The sequence below is a fragment of the Megalobrama amblycephala genome, linkage group LG6 (genome assembly GCF_018812025.1).
Source record: "Megalobrama amblycephala isolate DHTTF-2021 linkage group LG6, ASM1881202v1, whole genome shotgun sequence".
Classification (NCBI taxonomy): Eukaryota; Metazoa; Chordata; class Actinopteri; order Cypriniformes; family Xenocyprididae; genus Megalobrama; species Megalobrama amblycephala.
In genome coordinates, this window is record NC_063049.1 from 29,946,407 (window position 1) to 29,963,296 (window position 16,890).

At 39.0% G+C, this 16,890-nt stretch overlaps 1 protein-coding gene across 4 annotated transcripts in view; it reads left to right on the forward strand.

Annotated features, from left to right (window-relative positions):
- Nucleotides 1-469: 469 nt before the first annotated feature.
- The window catches only part of clybl (citrate lyase beta like), a 63,838-nt gene continuing 47,417 nt past the window's right edge, over nucleotides 470-16,890 (forward strand). For all 4 annotated transcript variants that reach the window (XM_048193833.1, XM_048193837.1, XM_048193836.1 and 1 more), the window contains exon 1: nucleotides 470-580. In XM_048193833.1, the coding sequence (XP_048049790.1) occupies nucleotides 537-580 (44 nt within the window). In that variant the 5' untranslated portion in view covers nucleotides 470-536. The remainder of the gene's footprint in view (nucleotides 581-16,890) is intronic.

Genomic DNA, 16,890 nt, shown 5'->3' on the forward strand with positions numbered 1-16,890 from the left:
TGTTAAAAATGCAACTCAGTGAGATTAATTAATGTCAAATAGTTTTGACTTTTGTTAAAATTCAATTTTACTTCATGTACCACACTGTAAATAGAAGCTCAGTTTAGTAGTAGGTCATGCAGATATTTTATTTACCATAATGTGCACAGTATATATTGCAGAAATTAAATCAGTAGTAGCCAATGGCAGTATTTTCTGAACATACAGTAGTCTCCAAACATGCATTAATGTATGGCGATTAGACATGGTAATGTAGATCACATTAAAAGGTGGAAAAAAACAAAAGTAGGCTAAAAAGCTGAGTAATTATATATTAAGAAACAGAAAAAGATAGTAATACTAACAGAAAACATATTAATATTGATTTTTTTTTTATGTACTAGTCCAGAATATACACATTTGCCTGCCACTTTAAATCAGAAAAGGGCGGTTATTCATAGGCGTCTATTTTTTATCTGGCCAATCAAAAGTCATTACTTTTACACACGGCGACACAGGCAGCCAATAGGAACACTTCATGTGAGGAAGCTGAAGACATGGCGCTGCGCATAGGACGTGCTTACAGAAGAGAATCTGTGCTGTAAGTTTGAACCTACTGGAGATTTCTCTCCTCTTTACATTATGTGTTAATGACACTGATCGTTTTTTAAAGTGTATTAGTGATGAAAGGGCGTCCCATATAAACAAGCGAAGAAAATTAAGGGAGAACATGACAAAAACTCATATTTTCTGAGTATGACATTGACATGCATGTCAATGCTTTCTTTTACAAGAACAGCAGTTTGTCTGTTTCTTTCTGAGGAATTGTTTCTGTCACAAAACGCCTACGTAGCCTTAAAGTCGAAGTTTATAATCCTCCATGTGTCTCGTTTGCTTATATGTCTTACCAGATATGTAAATACAGCAGGTTGATGATATGAAACCAGTATTTTGATGTCTAAAAGTGTTGGTCAAACCTAAGTCCTGTTTCCTAATCAGACGCAGAACGGAATTATTCCTGTTTCGAATAGTATCCAAAGCAAATGAAATATTGTTTTGAGTTTAAACTATTTTATAGCTATGTGAGAGGAAAGAGACAACAAGGTGTCGAGTGGCGCTTAGTGTCATACAGTAGCTACACCTGTCATTTGTTTGCGTTCAAGATAGGCTGACGCTGACTGTAAATTATCCTTTAAATTATGCCTTCATTGTAATTTACATTCAAAGTTTTAAATCTCTCATTGTAATAAAAACAAATAATTGAAAAAAACAAGGATGCATGAAATTGATCAAAATATTTATGTTACAAAAGATTTCTATTTCAGTTAAATGCTTTTCTTTTGAAATTTCTGATTATCAAAGTAAAAGTAAAATGTATCATGGTTTCCACAAAAAACATTAAGCAGCACAGCACTGTTATCATCACTAATAATAAGAAGAATTGTTTCTTGAGAATGATTTCTGAAGGATCGTTTGCCACTGAAGACTAGTCATGGCTGCTGAAAATTCAGCTTTTCCATCACAGGAATAACGTACATAATAAATTACAAAAAATAAAACATTATTGTTTATCACTGTTTTTACTGAATAAATAAATGCAGCATCGGTAAGCGTAAAAGACTTCTTTCATAAACATTAAAAAAGTCTTACAGATCCCAAACTTTTGAACAGTAGATATATAAAGATATATATGTAATATTACACAGCTCTTTCTCTTTATATATACAGATATCTTTATATTGGATTAATAAAATATTGAATGAATTTATGATTTTTGTATTCATTTATATCTTTTCTATTTTCAGAATTATTGTTGTTGTCTGTGGTTAATTCTAAAGAGCGTGCAGCATGTATTTTAAAAATTATTTTTAAATTATTATCGATTAATGCCTTTATTGATTTTGTTGTAAGACACTTTTCAACATGTGAATAAAGTCCCAGTTTTGACAGATCTGTAGGGGGAAGAAAGTGTTTTGGTCCATGACATGCTAAAGACCTGCTTAATGTTATTTTGATAGAGTGTGAATGACTATTAAATTACATTACATTTTTTATGCTTAAGAATTAAAAAATGTACGACAAGCTTGTCTTTTCCAGAGGTATTTCAAACAACCAGTCAAAATCACTAAAGCAAATTAGTACTGTAATTCTACATGGTACATCTGTGTCTAATTCCTCTTGAGAGACTTTAATGAGGGACTTCAAACAGTTTAAATGTCAATTACAAAGAAGGCATGGTTTTAAGGTCCCAGTAATCTGTCCATATTGGGCATTGGTCATCAGGACATGGTGCCAGGTGGCTGTAATTCATAGCAGATGAATTTCCAGAGGCGCTCTACTGATGGGCCAGCTAATGTACAGTGTGAACTGTGACTGTCACGCCAGGGTTTGTCATATTTGCAGTTAGTATGTGAATATGCGGTGCGTCCAATGACAGTTTCGGTGCCCGAGGTCATCCAGGAGGATGTGTTTAACTCTGTTAATTAAACCAGCAGTTCATGTTTGTTATCCCTTGAAGACAAATCCATTTGTTCAGCTTCTCTAAAGGAATGCATTTCTCACACATTTGCTGTTGAGCACATGTACAGAGGACCTGGATTATCATCAGCTTTCCATTTGTTTAATAACTGTGTGAGCTGATGTTAGTGTTTTTTTTTTTTTCTTTTCCTTCCACAAAAGCCACAAAGCAAACTGAGTTGGCTTGGAAGGAAATTTGAACACATGGCTAACTGCACGGGCTGGACCCAATTCCTAGGGCCGTGAGCGGAATGTGTGTGTGCGTGTTTTATGGAGAGCCGAGAGCCACTGGCTTGGAAACAGACTGGGATATGTCACAAACACCCTCATGTCAAAGATGCAACAGCATCCCAGAGGAAACATGGATTGACGCTATGAACTCGACAAGTGATGAAAGTAGCCTAGAGCTTGTCAATTACACTTCCCGGGCCTGGACCCTATAAGTTAATGGGCAGCTTCCCCTTTTGAGGCCTGCCAAGGCTTTATAGTACTGGTTATAAAACCATGAAGTGTAATGTGCTACTATAACTTTGTCAATTAAGAGCAACTGTGCAAATGCCCTTGGATACCTGGAAGCAATGGAAAGCGATTTTAGAGGGTTTTGTTAGCGTAAATCAAAGGTGGCGTTCTAGATGCCTTCATTTAGGAAACATTTTAATGAACTTCTCTTCGGGATCCAATCCTGATGGGTTTTTGCTTATATAATACGATTTTCCCTTTTTTTTTTGCTAAATGCTAAATGCCATACCCTAAAATATCCCACTGTGCCCATCGCCATCAAGTTAATTGTTCATATTATTTGCTTTTAAACTACTGGATCAAATATACGTCTTTGTCTCGTGTTTGAATTTTATATCAACTGCGTTGGCAGTGCATGAAAGGGATAAATTAGGGTTGTTGTTGTTTCCTGTTATAATATTCCTTGTGTGTGTGTGTGTGTGGAAGGACTGTGACATTTCCGAACAAAGTCAACAGGACAGGACAGATCATTTTAAATGTTCAAAGCCGTCGGTCCCCCCTCATCTGGTGCCTTTTAGTGTAGGTGCAGCCTTTGGCATCCCATAGAAAAATAAATGAGTGCTGAGTAAATAGTGATGTGTTGACAACTCATTTCCACATTGATTGGTGCTGGTAACAGGAGCAGAGGTGTGTGGCCTTAATCCAATTACGAAAGAAAACCCGAGCCCCACTGTAACGAAATTCTACCTATACCGACAACCGAATAACCGAAATGTGGGTTAACTGGCTGACCCAGTGTGATCAAAGCAAGCCTGTGGTTGTTTTAGTGTGGAATAAGCATACGCTGTATTTATGCCGCTCCCTCATAAAGTGTGTGAGGTTGTGAGATGTGTTTATTTGTCTCTGCACTTTCACATAACCAGAAAAAACAGAAATCGTTTTTTTGCGTCTGTCTTGCTCTCGCATTTCAGATCAGTACGTCAATATATCGGTCTATTACCTGTTATTGACCCCCCTAAATCGGGCCTTTGAAATTTGTTACAGAGCATTAACTTAACACATGTTCTGGGGGAAAACAAAGGGGAGGTAACAGGATTGGGAGCCAGCTGAGTAAACTGAATGTTAGAGGGATGGCAGTTCGGAGCGTTCTTGTCCCGGAGGTAACTGAGAAGGTCCATACGGCCAACAGATGGAGATTTGTGCTCCGAGTCGCCACCGACCCAAACAAGTGCCTCTGCTCTTGCATTAAATGCTTTGATCAACGGAGGGTCTCGGCCAGAGAGCGGCTCCTCAGATAGGCCGTGGACTCGCATCTGTATAAACATGGCCTTTCAGGAATGTGTGAACAATGCAACAATAGAATCTTGTTCTTGCGCCAGACCCCTGGACTCGTGCGGTTCACCGATCGAGCTTGTGCTCGGATTGAATTAACAGTTTTGGGAATATTCACTGTTTTCAGACATAACAGCGATGGGATGTTGAAACTCTGCCTTTGATTCACACGAGTTTGAACGTGAAAGTGGCATGAAAATGATGAGAAACTGTAGAGCCAGTTAGCTATAATTTAACTTTGTTTGACTTTTAGATACATCGTTAAGAATAATACTCATGCGTTTTCTCCCAATTAATAGAAAAAATTTGCAGTATTTTTTATTTTCTCTTTTAAAACTGTTATGACTAATATTACACAGCTCTTAGAATAGTCGTAATGTTTACAATGGAACAAGAAGGTGTTATATCGGACGGCTGTTTTTGATAAACACGCTTTGTTGTGTGCGTGACTAAACCGAAAAGACCAATTATTTGAAAATGTTTACGGAGAAACCACTGAGTCACTGCTTGCATCAGGTGAACTGGCTGCAGTGTGAGGTGTGTGTGCGTTGGCTTGCATGATCTCCTGCCACAGTGTCTGCCACGCTTAGTTCATCATACTCCAGGCAGAGCTCTGGAGAGACACCTGGACTGGCCAGCCTCTGCTGGGAGTGCCAAGCTGAGCCAAGATCAGCCGTAATCAACATGCATTTTCTGTCTTATACATCATAATTATTAACTTTAGTGCTGAGTTTACGGCAGGCAGCTGAAGGAATTTTTGTTGTGGTTTAGATGCTCAGGTTTGTAGCAGCAGTTCTCTCTCAGTCCCCATGGTGTCAGTGTTTGCAACGTTTGATTATTGCCCTTTGGTCACGCACCAGGTAGGCAGTGCAGGCCCTGTAAGTTAATGAAAAGTTTCAATTTCCTATTTTATTGACAGAAAATACACTTGTATTCTTTACTTGTTTTTGTTTCTCAGTAATATATTTGTTTTTGGTTTAAAAATAAATTGTTATATCATTTATTATTAGAAATCATATAGCAATAAAATAATATTAGCATTTATAGTAATAAGAATAATAACAACAATATATTAGGTTAATATTAGGAATAGCAATAACATTATAATTAATACAATTAGCCTAATATTATTAGGAAATTAACATTTATAATTAATAAAAACTATAAAATCTATAATAGTAATATGCAATGCATTATACAATAAAATGTGATATATTTAATTTTATAGCTATATCTATAAAACATTATTATAAAATGTGTAAGTAATAATAGTTATACTTATCATGAAAAATATACATTGGTGTGCTATATCAGTGATTTATTGGTCACACTTTAGATTAGGGTTCTATTGTGTCACTATTAACTATGACTTTTGCCTCAATAAACTCCTAATTACTGCTTATTAATAATTAGTAAGGTAGTTGTTAAGTTTAGGAACTGGGTAGGATTAAGGGATGTAGATTGTAGAATATGGTCATGCAGAATAAGGCATTAATATGTGGTTTATAAGTACTAATAAACAGCCAATATCCTAGTAATATGCATGCTAATAAGCAACTTAATAGTGAAAATTGGATGCTAAACTAGAGTGTTACCAATTTATTTTATAGCTCTGATTCAATATTGTTGATTTATTTTTTTGAGGGTAATAAGCTCTGGTCTTGTTCTACAAAAACATTGTTCTGGTGTAAAGTACAACCATACAACTACTGTTTTTTTTTCTCCAAATATATATATATCATATTTGAATAAGTACATGGCTGATGTATGCCAAACCTAAATCTACTATCTCTCCACCTCCTAAATCACTAGAGGCAGCTAATTTTATGTAGAAACACGGATCTTAAGTTCTAATTTAAAGGCCAGAGCAAACAGCACTTACAGTGAAATTAGTCTCCGGCGATGAAGCGTGCAATGAAATCATATCCATCCCTTTTTTAATGACTGAATAAAATATTAAAAGAACATAAGCAATAAGAGGAGAAATAATAATAGGAGCAGATTTCCCATGGTGCAGCACATGGAAATGGGGAGATAGGAGCCCTGAGGTTGGGCCGGGCTCCTTCTCTCTGTGTCTGTGAGGCTCCACCAAGCCAGCCAACGTTCCACCGTTTCTCATTAGCTTTGGAAATGAGCACGTCGTGGTTCAGGCTACACAGCAGGAGGTTCGAGCTCTGCATTCGACAATGTTTGGAAGATAGGTGGCGCTGGGGATCCTGAATATCGCCTGCTTAACCGGTCTTATATGGCTTGGATATTAGAATAGTGGCTGTACTCTGTAGCTTATTTACAACCCGGGCAAGCTGTATACTCTCACAGCGTTTCAAAGTGCTTTGGACTTTTAAAACACCAGTTGTAGATTCTATAAATGCTTTTGTAATTTTCATATTGGTTTAAGGCTCTTTTCCCACTGTGTTGGATGAACTATTGCTATCCCAAATTGAACGTTTGGCTTATGATGCTAGGGAGTATGTTTATGGATTTGAATAAGTGATTAAATGTTAATTTTATAGTAACTGTTAAATGTCAAATTTAGGTTATTGGACTTCTCTTTTCATAACAGGCTTTTAATGCTCTGGATTTGTGTTTTGTTTAGAACAACGCTCCTGCCTGTGAATTCTCTTTTTTTTCCTCAGGGAATCGTGTCTATTTAACACTGTTTTATCATCCGAAAGTAACACAGCTGTTGTCAGATTCACAGAAATGCTATTATGCCAAAATGTCAATATAAAACATGCATAGTGTTGCTTATATGGACAAGCTAGTAATTCATTCTTCCAAACTGTTTTTTTTTTTAAAGTCAAGTAGTGTATGTAGGTAAAAAAAAAAAAAAAAAAGAAAAGATATTATTCATGTGGAAAACGCATATTAATTTTCTAATATGATATTTTGTTTTGATTTTTCGTTCAGGAAAAAAAAAATTTAAAAGCTTTTTCAAGCACATTTATCAAAGTACAAATTAAAGATTAGTACTTTTTTTAGTTTTATGAATTCAGTACTGTCTCCCAATTTGATTTTCAAGGTTTGGCTGAACCGGATATTTTTTCAGGTATTCACACGTCTGTGGGATTTGGAGGGAGTTAATCAGTTTTCTCTGCTTTTGGCAGACATGTGTTAGGAGCATGACAAACCTGAAAAAACCTACTAATTATGGTGCAATGATTACGCCTTTCTTCCTCTTTCCTGTTTCTACTCATGCACTCATGCTTTTTTCATCTTTTAGCTTCACCTTTAGACTAGAAAGTAGTTTGTCCCAGTGTCAGCAACTATGTGCTTTAGATGCTTGTATTCAGCACAGATAATTTGTACAAGCAATGAATGTAAAAAAAATGTACAATGAATGTATTTTTTCAGCTGGTTGCCTAAACAGCTAGTTCACCAGTTGAAAAGAAGCCCTGTATAATTAGGCCGGTCAGGTTCACCTGACCTTCATGGGATGCATTTTTAGCAGGTATATACGTAAGGAATGGAACAGAAAGTGTCTTGTTTTTAAAAGTTGGACTGTTTTTTAATTGAAACCGCATCTTCAAAAAACAAAACAAACAAAAAAAAGTGCAAGATTTAGGGGTGAATTGAATTGGGATGCTTTTTTCCGGTTATCTCAATGGCAAAAACTGTCCCAATTAAAGAATTCACCCCTAATGTATTGGCCGAATATGTCAAGCTGCATGCATTTTAAAATGGTTAAAGTTAAAGATTAAACTTTGCAGTATGTACTTTTATTCCAATTATGAATGAGTGATGTACAGAAAGTGAGCAAAGAGCTTTCCCTTTATAATCAATGAAGCTGATATCACTTTACTTCAGCCGCAGCGCAAGCTCACTAAGTGAAAACTACTGCGTTTAAAATGTTCAACAAACATGCTGTGATTGGCTACAATGCTCAATGTTGCAAAATCTTGCTGTAAATAGAAGCTATAGAAAATATAAAATACAAATGGAGCGTTTGAAAGCAGCCTCCTATCAGCGGGTATCGGATTGACCTGGTACTCTGTACTACCGGTACTGCAGAAAGCAGGGTATCATTATGTTTTTTTTTTTGTTTTTTTTATTTCAGTATCGACTTTGTTCTGAAGTACTGGTACTTTTGACAACCCTATTAACAATCGACTTAGCCAGTTAGTTAGGTTCACAAGCGTAATAGACTCCGTTCACACTGTCAGTTTTTGTGATTGACGACCGCATTTACTTACAGGTGTGAATCTCGAAATGTCCTGTTCATAGGCTGTATTCTCTTACTTGTAACCATAGCGACAGTGACCAAAGTAATATCAAAGAAGGCGATGTCCATAAAACGTAAAAGTCTTGAGTTTTTGAGAGTCCAGTCAAGCTTTGAGTTCATCCATCAAATCTTTATTAACCGAAAATAGCTTTTATATCTGGGTGGAGAGTGGAGCATTCGAGTCGTGCATAGAACACCAAACTGATGGAAGTTGCTCCGGTGAAGGACAGTGACTTGCTCTAAAACCTTCAGATTACAAACACCTCAAATCTACATCACACACGAAAACCCACAACACATGGTAGACACACGTTTGTGCAGTGCAGAACACTGTATGATGTGACAGACAACTAGTTGTCCTGTCCGTTTCCGTTCATACAGTGCGGGTTTTCCGAGAATGCAATTGTGAGTCCTATAGTAACTAAATGGCTAGTAGGCTGTTGGACGACAAGCCAAGCATCATAACCCATCCCTGGGTCCCCAAAAGATACTTGTACTCTGAAAGTTTTTTTGAATAGATATAACTACTACTAACACAACTATGTCCCCTTCTGCCCTTCCAAAAGCTCTCTAGGTAGAACGGCTTCTCCTGAAATTCTTGTTCCATATGTTCTGTCCTTTTCCCAGAGGGGTGAACTGGTACGGCCTTTGGAGGTGGGAGGATGCAGGCAAGCAAGACCGTTTACTTGCGCCTCTTAATGGGGAGCGTGATGGGCGCCTGTTCACATCGCTGGGCCGACACTGCCCTGCTAGTGCTGCAGCTCATTAGAACAAGGCCAAGATCCTGCCACAAACAGGAACTCGGCAGAGCCAAAGACCATCCTCCACCCCCCCCACACCTCATCACACTCAAGAGAAAAATCTGTCCTCGTAGGACGCGTCTGTCTGCATCACTGACCCCCTTAAGATGCCAGTTTCCAGGCTCAGCTGCCTTTGGTTCGGTTACAGTTAGTGCCTCCTGAGTACACGCAATATTTGTTTGGTTAGTTTTTGTTTGTTTATTGTTTCCAGATGGCAGCCCTCAACTTTGCCTGCGTGGCTTTCAAGTTCCCAGCGAGCGTTTTATAGTCTTGGCTGGAGTGCTTATCCTGTTTCCTAGACCCTGCTTTATGATGGCACTTTTTTTTTTTACCTTGAAACTAGGAACAACTGTCAGAAGCTGTCTGCATTTTTCTACCGTGAAAAGGTGCAGTGTAGCTTTGTTGTGATGCCACAAGGTTTACCCTAAGTTTAAGGGTCACTTGTGAAGGTAGTGTCCCATTCTCTGTAATTTAGTTCCATATTGGGAACCGGCCAGATCCTTTTGTTCGTGGAGGTGCAGTGAAATGTGGTCCTTTTGTTATGAGGACTGATGAGGCTGGAAACCTTTTCCCATGGCTGGATCTGGGCACCGTTAAAGCCACGTCACTTATTTACAGGAATACAGGAGGTCAGTCTCGGCTGTAAACTGGGGTTGGATGACTTGCCCTTCGGATGCGGTTAAAACCAGGGGGGCAGCTCAAACTCAGGGTTCAATACAAGTTGAGCTCAATCAACATAATTTGAAGCATAATGTTGATTAACATAAAAATAATTGCAACTTGAAGCAAAAAGCAAAGTTTCATTGTAGTACTTGCAATGGAAGAGAATGGGCCCAGTTTAAGCTTATCATTTTATAAAAACACATACTGTACATTTACTCTTCTGTTAAAACTTATGTTATTTCAGCTGTTTAATTCATTTTACAGTAAATTTAGTGATATTGGCAGATGTGCTATCATAGTGACAGAGTTGTAAAAAATAATGTAAGCTATTTTTTTCCCACACGGTGGCCTTATCATTGAAACAGTAATTTTAACATTTACAAATGTTAAACACCATTTACATCCAGTGCCTCTCTGTAGCCCACATTTGTATTAAAAAAAAAAAAGTAATACAAGAGAAAATTAATTTTTGTGGTAATGAACATTATGCCACAAATACTGTTTGATTGAGCTTAACCCAGAAGATTCCTGATTACTCTTGCATGCCATTCTGGTTTAACCACAGTCTCCATAGACCGCGGCCCGTTTTGTTCCGACCGTATGTTTGCGTTGCTAAAGCGACTGGAGACCCGTTTCCCGTTGCACGCAGCTGGTGTCAGCACCGAGGTGTCATGGTAACGGTGCGATGACTGTGTCAGGCAGGGCTTAGCTCATGTCAGTCTTAATCACGGGATCATCATGTTGTTAAGGTGCTGAGAAAGCTGCGATACTGTATCGCGTGTAGCACTGCAACACGATCTGGCCTGAGGCTGACCCCTGGGATGAGGTGTGACTGTGACGTAAAAGCTTTATTTTTTCTCTGGACCTTGTTGTCTGTTTAATCTTTTCCCTGACCGCTTTGCAGCTTGGGTCGGGAAAAGGACAGCAACTCTTGGCTGCACTTTTTCTGAACTGTTATCATGTCATACGTTTCTTTAAATAGCAAGGAAGCCTCATGCATTTAAGGTGTTTAAGAAGGGACAACCGGGTTGTCAAGGGAATGTAATGGTGTTGTGCTCTAATAGCTTTTTAAGTAGTACTCGCAGTACACTGTAGTTGATGCATGTTAAGTCTTTGATTAGGTTGTTTTTGATTAACTGTTGTTCATTAGGCTAACCTGTTTCTGGGACACCAGGGCGTGATACATGAAGTCCTTGACGACTGGTCTTTTTTTAATTTTGCAAAGGTTGAATGCTAAATATGAGTGGTTATGTCGCACAAGAACCTATTCTTTTAGGGTAGTGCAAGGCTAAATTTGGCAAACTCTGTACCAAAATATTGTTACACTCTTTTTGCTCTGCAATCACATAACATGAGTTGTGGACGAAATTTATTTAGGTGTTCTGAAAAAATCCAATAGAAAGTATTTTTTGTGGTGCGTATTGTGGAGACAAAGATATCTGTCATATATCCGTAAGGGGTGATTGTGGGTGCCTCGTTATCAACAGAGTATGTAATTTGTGACAACCCTTATGTGATCCATATGTTGCATACCCCATGTTTTCACTTTGTCGTCACTACAATTCAGAAGTTTGGAAAGGAGTCTACATGAGACCTAAAAAAAAAATTATCCAATATGTAATTTTTGTTGTACATATTGTTTAAAATCCTTTTTTCACCTCTTGAGCAGTGGGCTTCAGGTCAAAAATATTTAACTCTGTAAGTGACTTGAGAGATGCGTGTCTAAGTGAAGGTTTAATTGTTACTCAAAACATAGAGGTTCATTTGGGAACTAGTACATAGATCAAACAGCCTTTTTCAAACACTTCGCTTCTGAACTAATTATCACTTAATAGCTGATGTGCCAACAAACAACTAGGCTAATTATTCTCTGATTTTGCTTCCGTGAGAGCACAAAGTGAATTATTTTAACACCTTTGTAAATGTCCCCAGAAGAGCGTTCTTTATCAGAATCTGCCCCAGCTGCAAAATGTTCTAACAGGTGATGGTGTCTCAGTTCATTTTTGGCTTTTTTGCTGTGATTGAAATACTCGTTTTACCAAAGGAAAAAATGTTTGTGACTGGCATTGTTTGGTTTATCTGTAGCTAAGAAGAACTTATGACACAAACTCTTTGTTTGTGGTTACTTCCGAACAAAGAAAAGCAGCCTTGTGAATTTGCCCACAGCAATTTTTTTTCTGTGCTCATGTCTGAAAGGGTTGAGAGGGAACAGTTTGTTTAGTTGAAAAGGTCCTCTAAACGGTTTAACCTTCCCGAGCGGCCCAACAAACAGATAGGCTGAAATTGGTGGTGGCATGGCCGGCCTTTTAAAAAAGCAAAGCCCTTTTATTTGTCTGATCCACATGGATTTGTATTCAGTCGACACGAAGGGCCATGATTATGAAGACGTGTGAATTACAGACCAGGTCATTTGAAAGTGACGACCTGGGAATGGCACCAAAGCCTTTTAGAGGAACAGCCTTTTGAGGCCTTTTCCCTTTAATTCCGGTGCTGGCTAGTCCCCACAAACCCCCCTTAGTCCAGTTGGCACGGCTTTGATCTGTCCGTTTGACAATGAGCCCATCACAAAATTGCAAATTAAGACAACTGGACACTAAATATTAAATGGAACAAAATAACATTTGGGGGTCTTTCTTGTGTTTGGAATGGACTGTTTGTGTTCACAATTACTGGAAAAAAACTGTTGCGGGGTCACTTTTTGATTCTGTCGAATTTCTGGTCATCCTTTTGGGGTGTTTTGCAACTGTTTTCCAGGGCATTGGATATCATCTCACACTGCTGATAGTACAGGTCTGCGGCATGAGGTTGATCCGCGGGACCCAACACAACAGAGTGCAGTGCGGGACAAGTTTTAAAATGGGAGGGAAGATACTGATATGTGCGTGGGACGCGGAAGACAAAATGACCCGTAGGCTCCCACAAAATACAATTATCTAATAATAACAGCACGCAGAAGTCTGTAACTGGAGATCTAAAGCATTGTGTGTGGGGAAATTGAAAAAAAATTGGACGAGATAGAATGTAACCGGACCAGGACTGAAAAATCAGCGTAGACCTCTTCCTATGGGATTTTGCAGGTGGGAACGGTACAAAACGTGAAAGTTTCAGGCGGGAGCGGGATAAAATCTAACATATTTTTGGTGGAAGCAGGCAGGAGCAGTACAAAATCTTGCAGGAGCGGGATTGAAAAATCCATCCCGTGTAGACCTCTAGCTTGTAGTCAGACCACAGTAACTATCTTTCAGACACATCGCCATGCCTTTTAGGCCCGGCCGCAGCCATGCGCTACTTCCTACAGGCCTTTGTTTACCCTCCTGGGCCCCAGCTGTTTTGATAGGTGATAGCCATGCTCCTCACCCCGAGGCCGCCCAAAAACCTGAGTCTGTGCACTGTTGCACCCCAAAACCTAAATAGGCGCATTAGACACAGCACATTAAGGGGCCGCTGGTGTGGAGGTGGGTGCGTGTCCCAGAGGCCCTCATCTCTCTCCTCCTTCACACCTCACCCCCTTTGCTCTGTCTGGACAGATCAGGGGCCATGACACTGCGAAAGCTTTAAGCAGGCCTTTGTACTTTGCCTCCCCCATTCTCCCACCTCCATTCACACAGTAGCTTCCTGATTTAGATATATCTCCACCAGTTAGAACGGGTGCCCATTGTTTGCTTCTTTTTCTTGTTACACTGTTTGATCTGCTATTATGTTGACCGAGAGTCATCATAATGCTGTTTTTGTGCCATTGTTGACTTTCCTTTCCTTGCTACACTCCCGTCCCACCGCTTTTCGTGCCATATGCGCAGGCACAGCATTAGATGCTGTAAAAATACCCACAATGGGTCAAATGTAGCATAGAACTGGGGTCCATCTAAACTTGAAATGTTTTTATTAATACTGTACTATGGAGGAAGAATGAAGCATAAAGAGTAAAAAAGTGCTCATAGTTAGGAGTTTCAATGCATAACTAGAATTAAAACTCTTTGAATGGTCAAAATACAAATATAATCACTGATATAGACCAGACAAGCTATTATGGAGAAGATAAAGAGTAAAGGGCAGAGGAAAACTAACATGGAGATAAACAAACTGCCCAGTTTATCCTTACTGACAATTTTCTCCTCTGTAATGAAGTGTATTTCCCTGTGGCTCGCGTTGAGCACTCTGATTTTGTGCAGATTCTGATTGGTGTCATAGCTGAGAGAGCGCGAAAGATTGGATCAATAACTTGGGCCCGGGATCAGAAAATGAGGAAACCTGTTCCCAAAATAATGAAAGCAATGATGGTGTCTCTCCACTCGTAATGAACTTTACTACGAGCGTACTTGAGCATGACTTTGTCTCAGAGCAATGCAAATGGAATTGCCCCCTGATGGTTTGGAATGCACCCAGCTGGCCTTTAAAAGGTGATAATTGGAAAATACAGGATACAGCCGTGGTCAAAAAAGGGACTTCTTGTTCGACTGCTTTAACCACTGCCGCGTTTGATACAGGCAAGCTTGCTTTGAGCAAGGTTTTTACATTTTTGCATTTTCTTTTTTATGGGAAGGTCACGTTTTGGTTAATGTTAATTTTACTAACGCATGCAACATTTGCTGTTAATTATTTTTTATTATTTTATTCTATTAGTAGTGTATTTTTTGGTGAATCGTAGGTGGGTTGAACTTTAAAACTGATTTTGTTTTTGTTTTTAATGTTGTCATTTTACCATAATTAACCCACTTATTATTATTATTATTATTATTATTAAGATATTATACTTTAATTTGCTTGCCCTCTGATTACCATAAGAGGTTAAATGTTTGTCTGGGGGGAATTAAATAAATTTAAAAAAATGTGGTTCTCATAGATGAAGGTAAAGTGTGGCATAGACGGGGTAAAACATGCCCTTGACTTGCCTCCCCCTCCTTTCCTCTAGCTTTATTGTAGTCCTACAGCAGTGCATAAAGCCAGACAGCATTCCTCTACATCCACGGAAGGAAGTCATGAGGCCTGGGATTTTGGAAAGCTTCTGTCCCTTACAAGTCTAAATTGAAACCAGTTTGCTACTCCTCCTTTAACTCGGGTTAAGGAGGCGCAGACGGACTTCATTAGAGTCACTCAGTGGTAAGGGCTCAGTTATAATCGGACTCTGACTTGAGCGGTGAATACTCTTTAAGTTTGATTTGTGTATGTGCAGGGTGATGCAGTCATTTCTATTTTTGGATTCCTGTCAAAGCACAAACAAGAAGATAAATGTTATCAATTGACGCCATGCTTAGGCAAGCTGTTTTGAAAATGCCAGCATTATCCAAGCAAAATAGCGTGTGTTCGGTGCCATCCTGCCTGACCTGGGTGTCAGTCTGCTGAAGTTTCCATCATTAGTACACCAATGTGCCGCCTGAACAGGAAAGCTTCTGAAATATCACATGGAACCTTTTCAAATAATTTCCTCTGAGTCATGAGCCATGCTGTCGGTGGTTATGTCAGCTGGAGGTGAAAAAGCTGGACTCCAGTTTAAGTAAAAGACACTCTGGGATTTGCAAAATCACCCCAGACAATGCTAATTTAAAAAGTCCATTCACATCCTAAGATGCTGTCATTTCTCTGCTCGTGTACCTGCTCTTAACGTGTGATGTGTATTTTCCATGTTGATGTGTATCAGGTAGTGAAAATGTTGTGCAGGTGGAGTGGGGAAGGAAGGGTGGTGGTTGGATGCGGCCCACTGCGAAACACAATAGCTTCCATTCCAAAATTTTTTCCTGCAACTGTTCAGTTTTTGAAATCCACTAACAATTTTTTCCAACAAGTAGTTGTGGAGCATGACAAAATGGTACATCTCAGCCTAAAATTAGCCACTAAAATTACTTAAAGTACGCCACAGTCGAGCAACTATCAAAGACAAATGTCTCTGAAACAAAAATGCATGTTGAATTGCACATTAAGCATTTTTCACAATAAACATTGTAGAATGACCCCCAACGGTGAGGGAATCCTGGAGTATGATGTATGAGGGCAACCCCATTACAGCACAGCATTGCACAAGCTATGATATAACATTAAGAAAACAAAGCAACAGAGAGCGATTTATGTCTTTCTCAGATCTAATGTTTGTTCGGTATATCAGCTTAGGTGGGAATAACGTTATAATCTCCTTTGCAGTAGAGAAAGCTGCCTACATATACACAGGGGAAAAGAGTAACCGCAAAGACTTTGAGTTGAATGTAAATGCAGTTTCTGTGTCTTAATCAGCTTTTTCACATATATACTGGCTCTGATAATCATAACATATATGACTTTACTGCAAATTCGTTTTTGTGAATGAATAACTCTTTCTGCCGGACTCTCTCTAGTCCCAGTCTTACTTTATTTTTTCTTAAAAATCAATATTTTTTTCAGTTAGATGTACGTTACAATGTGGAAAAAAAGATCTGTCGCTATTTCTTCATGACTTTAAGTCCCTGTGCACATCATAATCGTTCACTACCAACGTAATATTTAGGTTGGGTTTTTCTGTTTGAATATAGTTGGTATCTTTGAATGAGAAGATGGACTCTCATTTAGTGAAAAACTCAATCAGTCGCACTCTACTTAGCTGTTTGGTGTTAGCGCTAATCTGTTGACCATCTATTTAAAAGAGTTGTTTGACTGTATGCCGTTCTCCTTAGGATGAAGGGTTGTTTATCCCCCCTGCCCCCTCTGCTTACACACTGTTGTAGGCCTTCTGGATTTACTGCGGCGTTTCTACAGATGCTGTGAAGTTTGCAGAGTCGAGGCGCCTGCTCTGCCATTTGCATCCACCTGGCAGTTTAGTAAATTCATTAGCCAGAGGCAAGAAAACAAACACGCTGCCCTTTCCACCCTCCCACCTCCACTCTGCCTTTCCACGTTCACTCTTTTTATTCCCTGCTGCCCTCCGCTCAGCATTTGTATTCCAGATTCCATTAG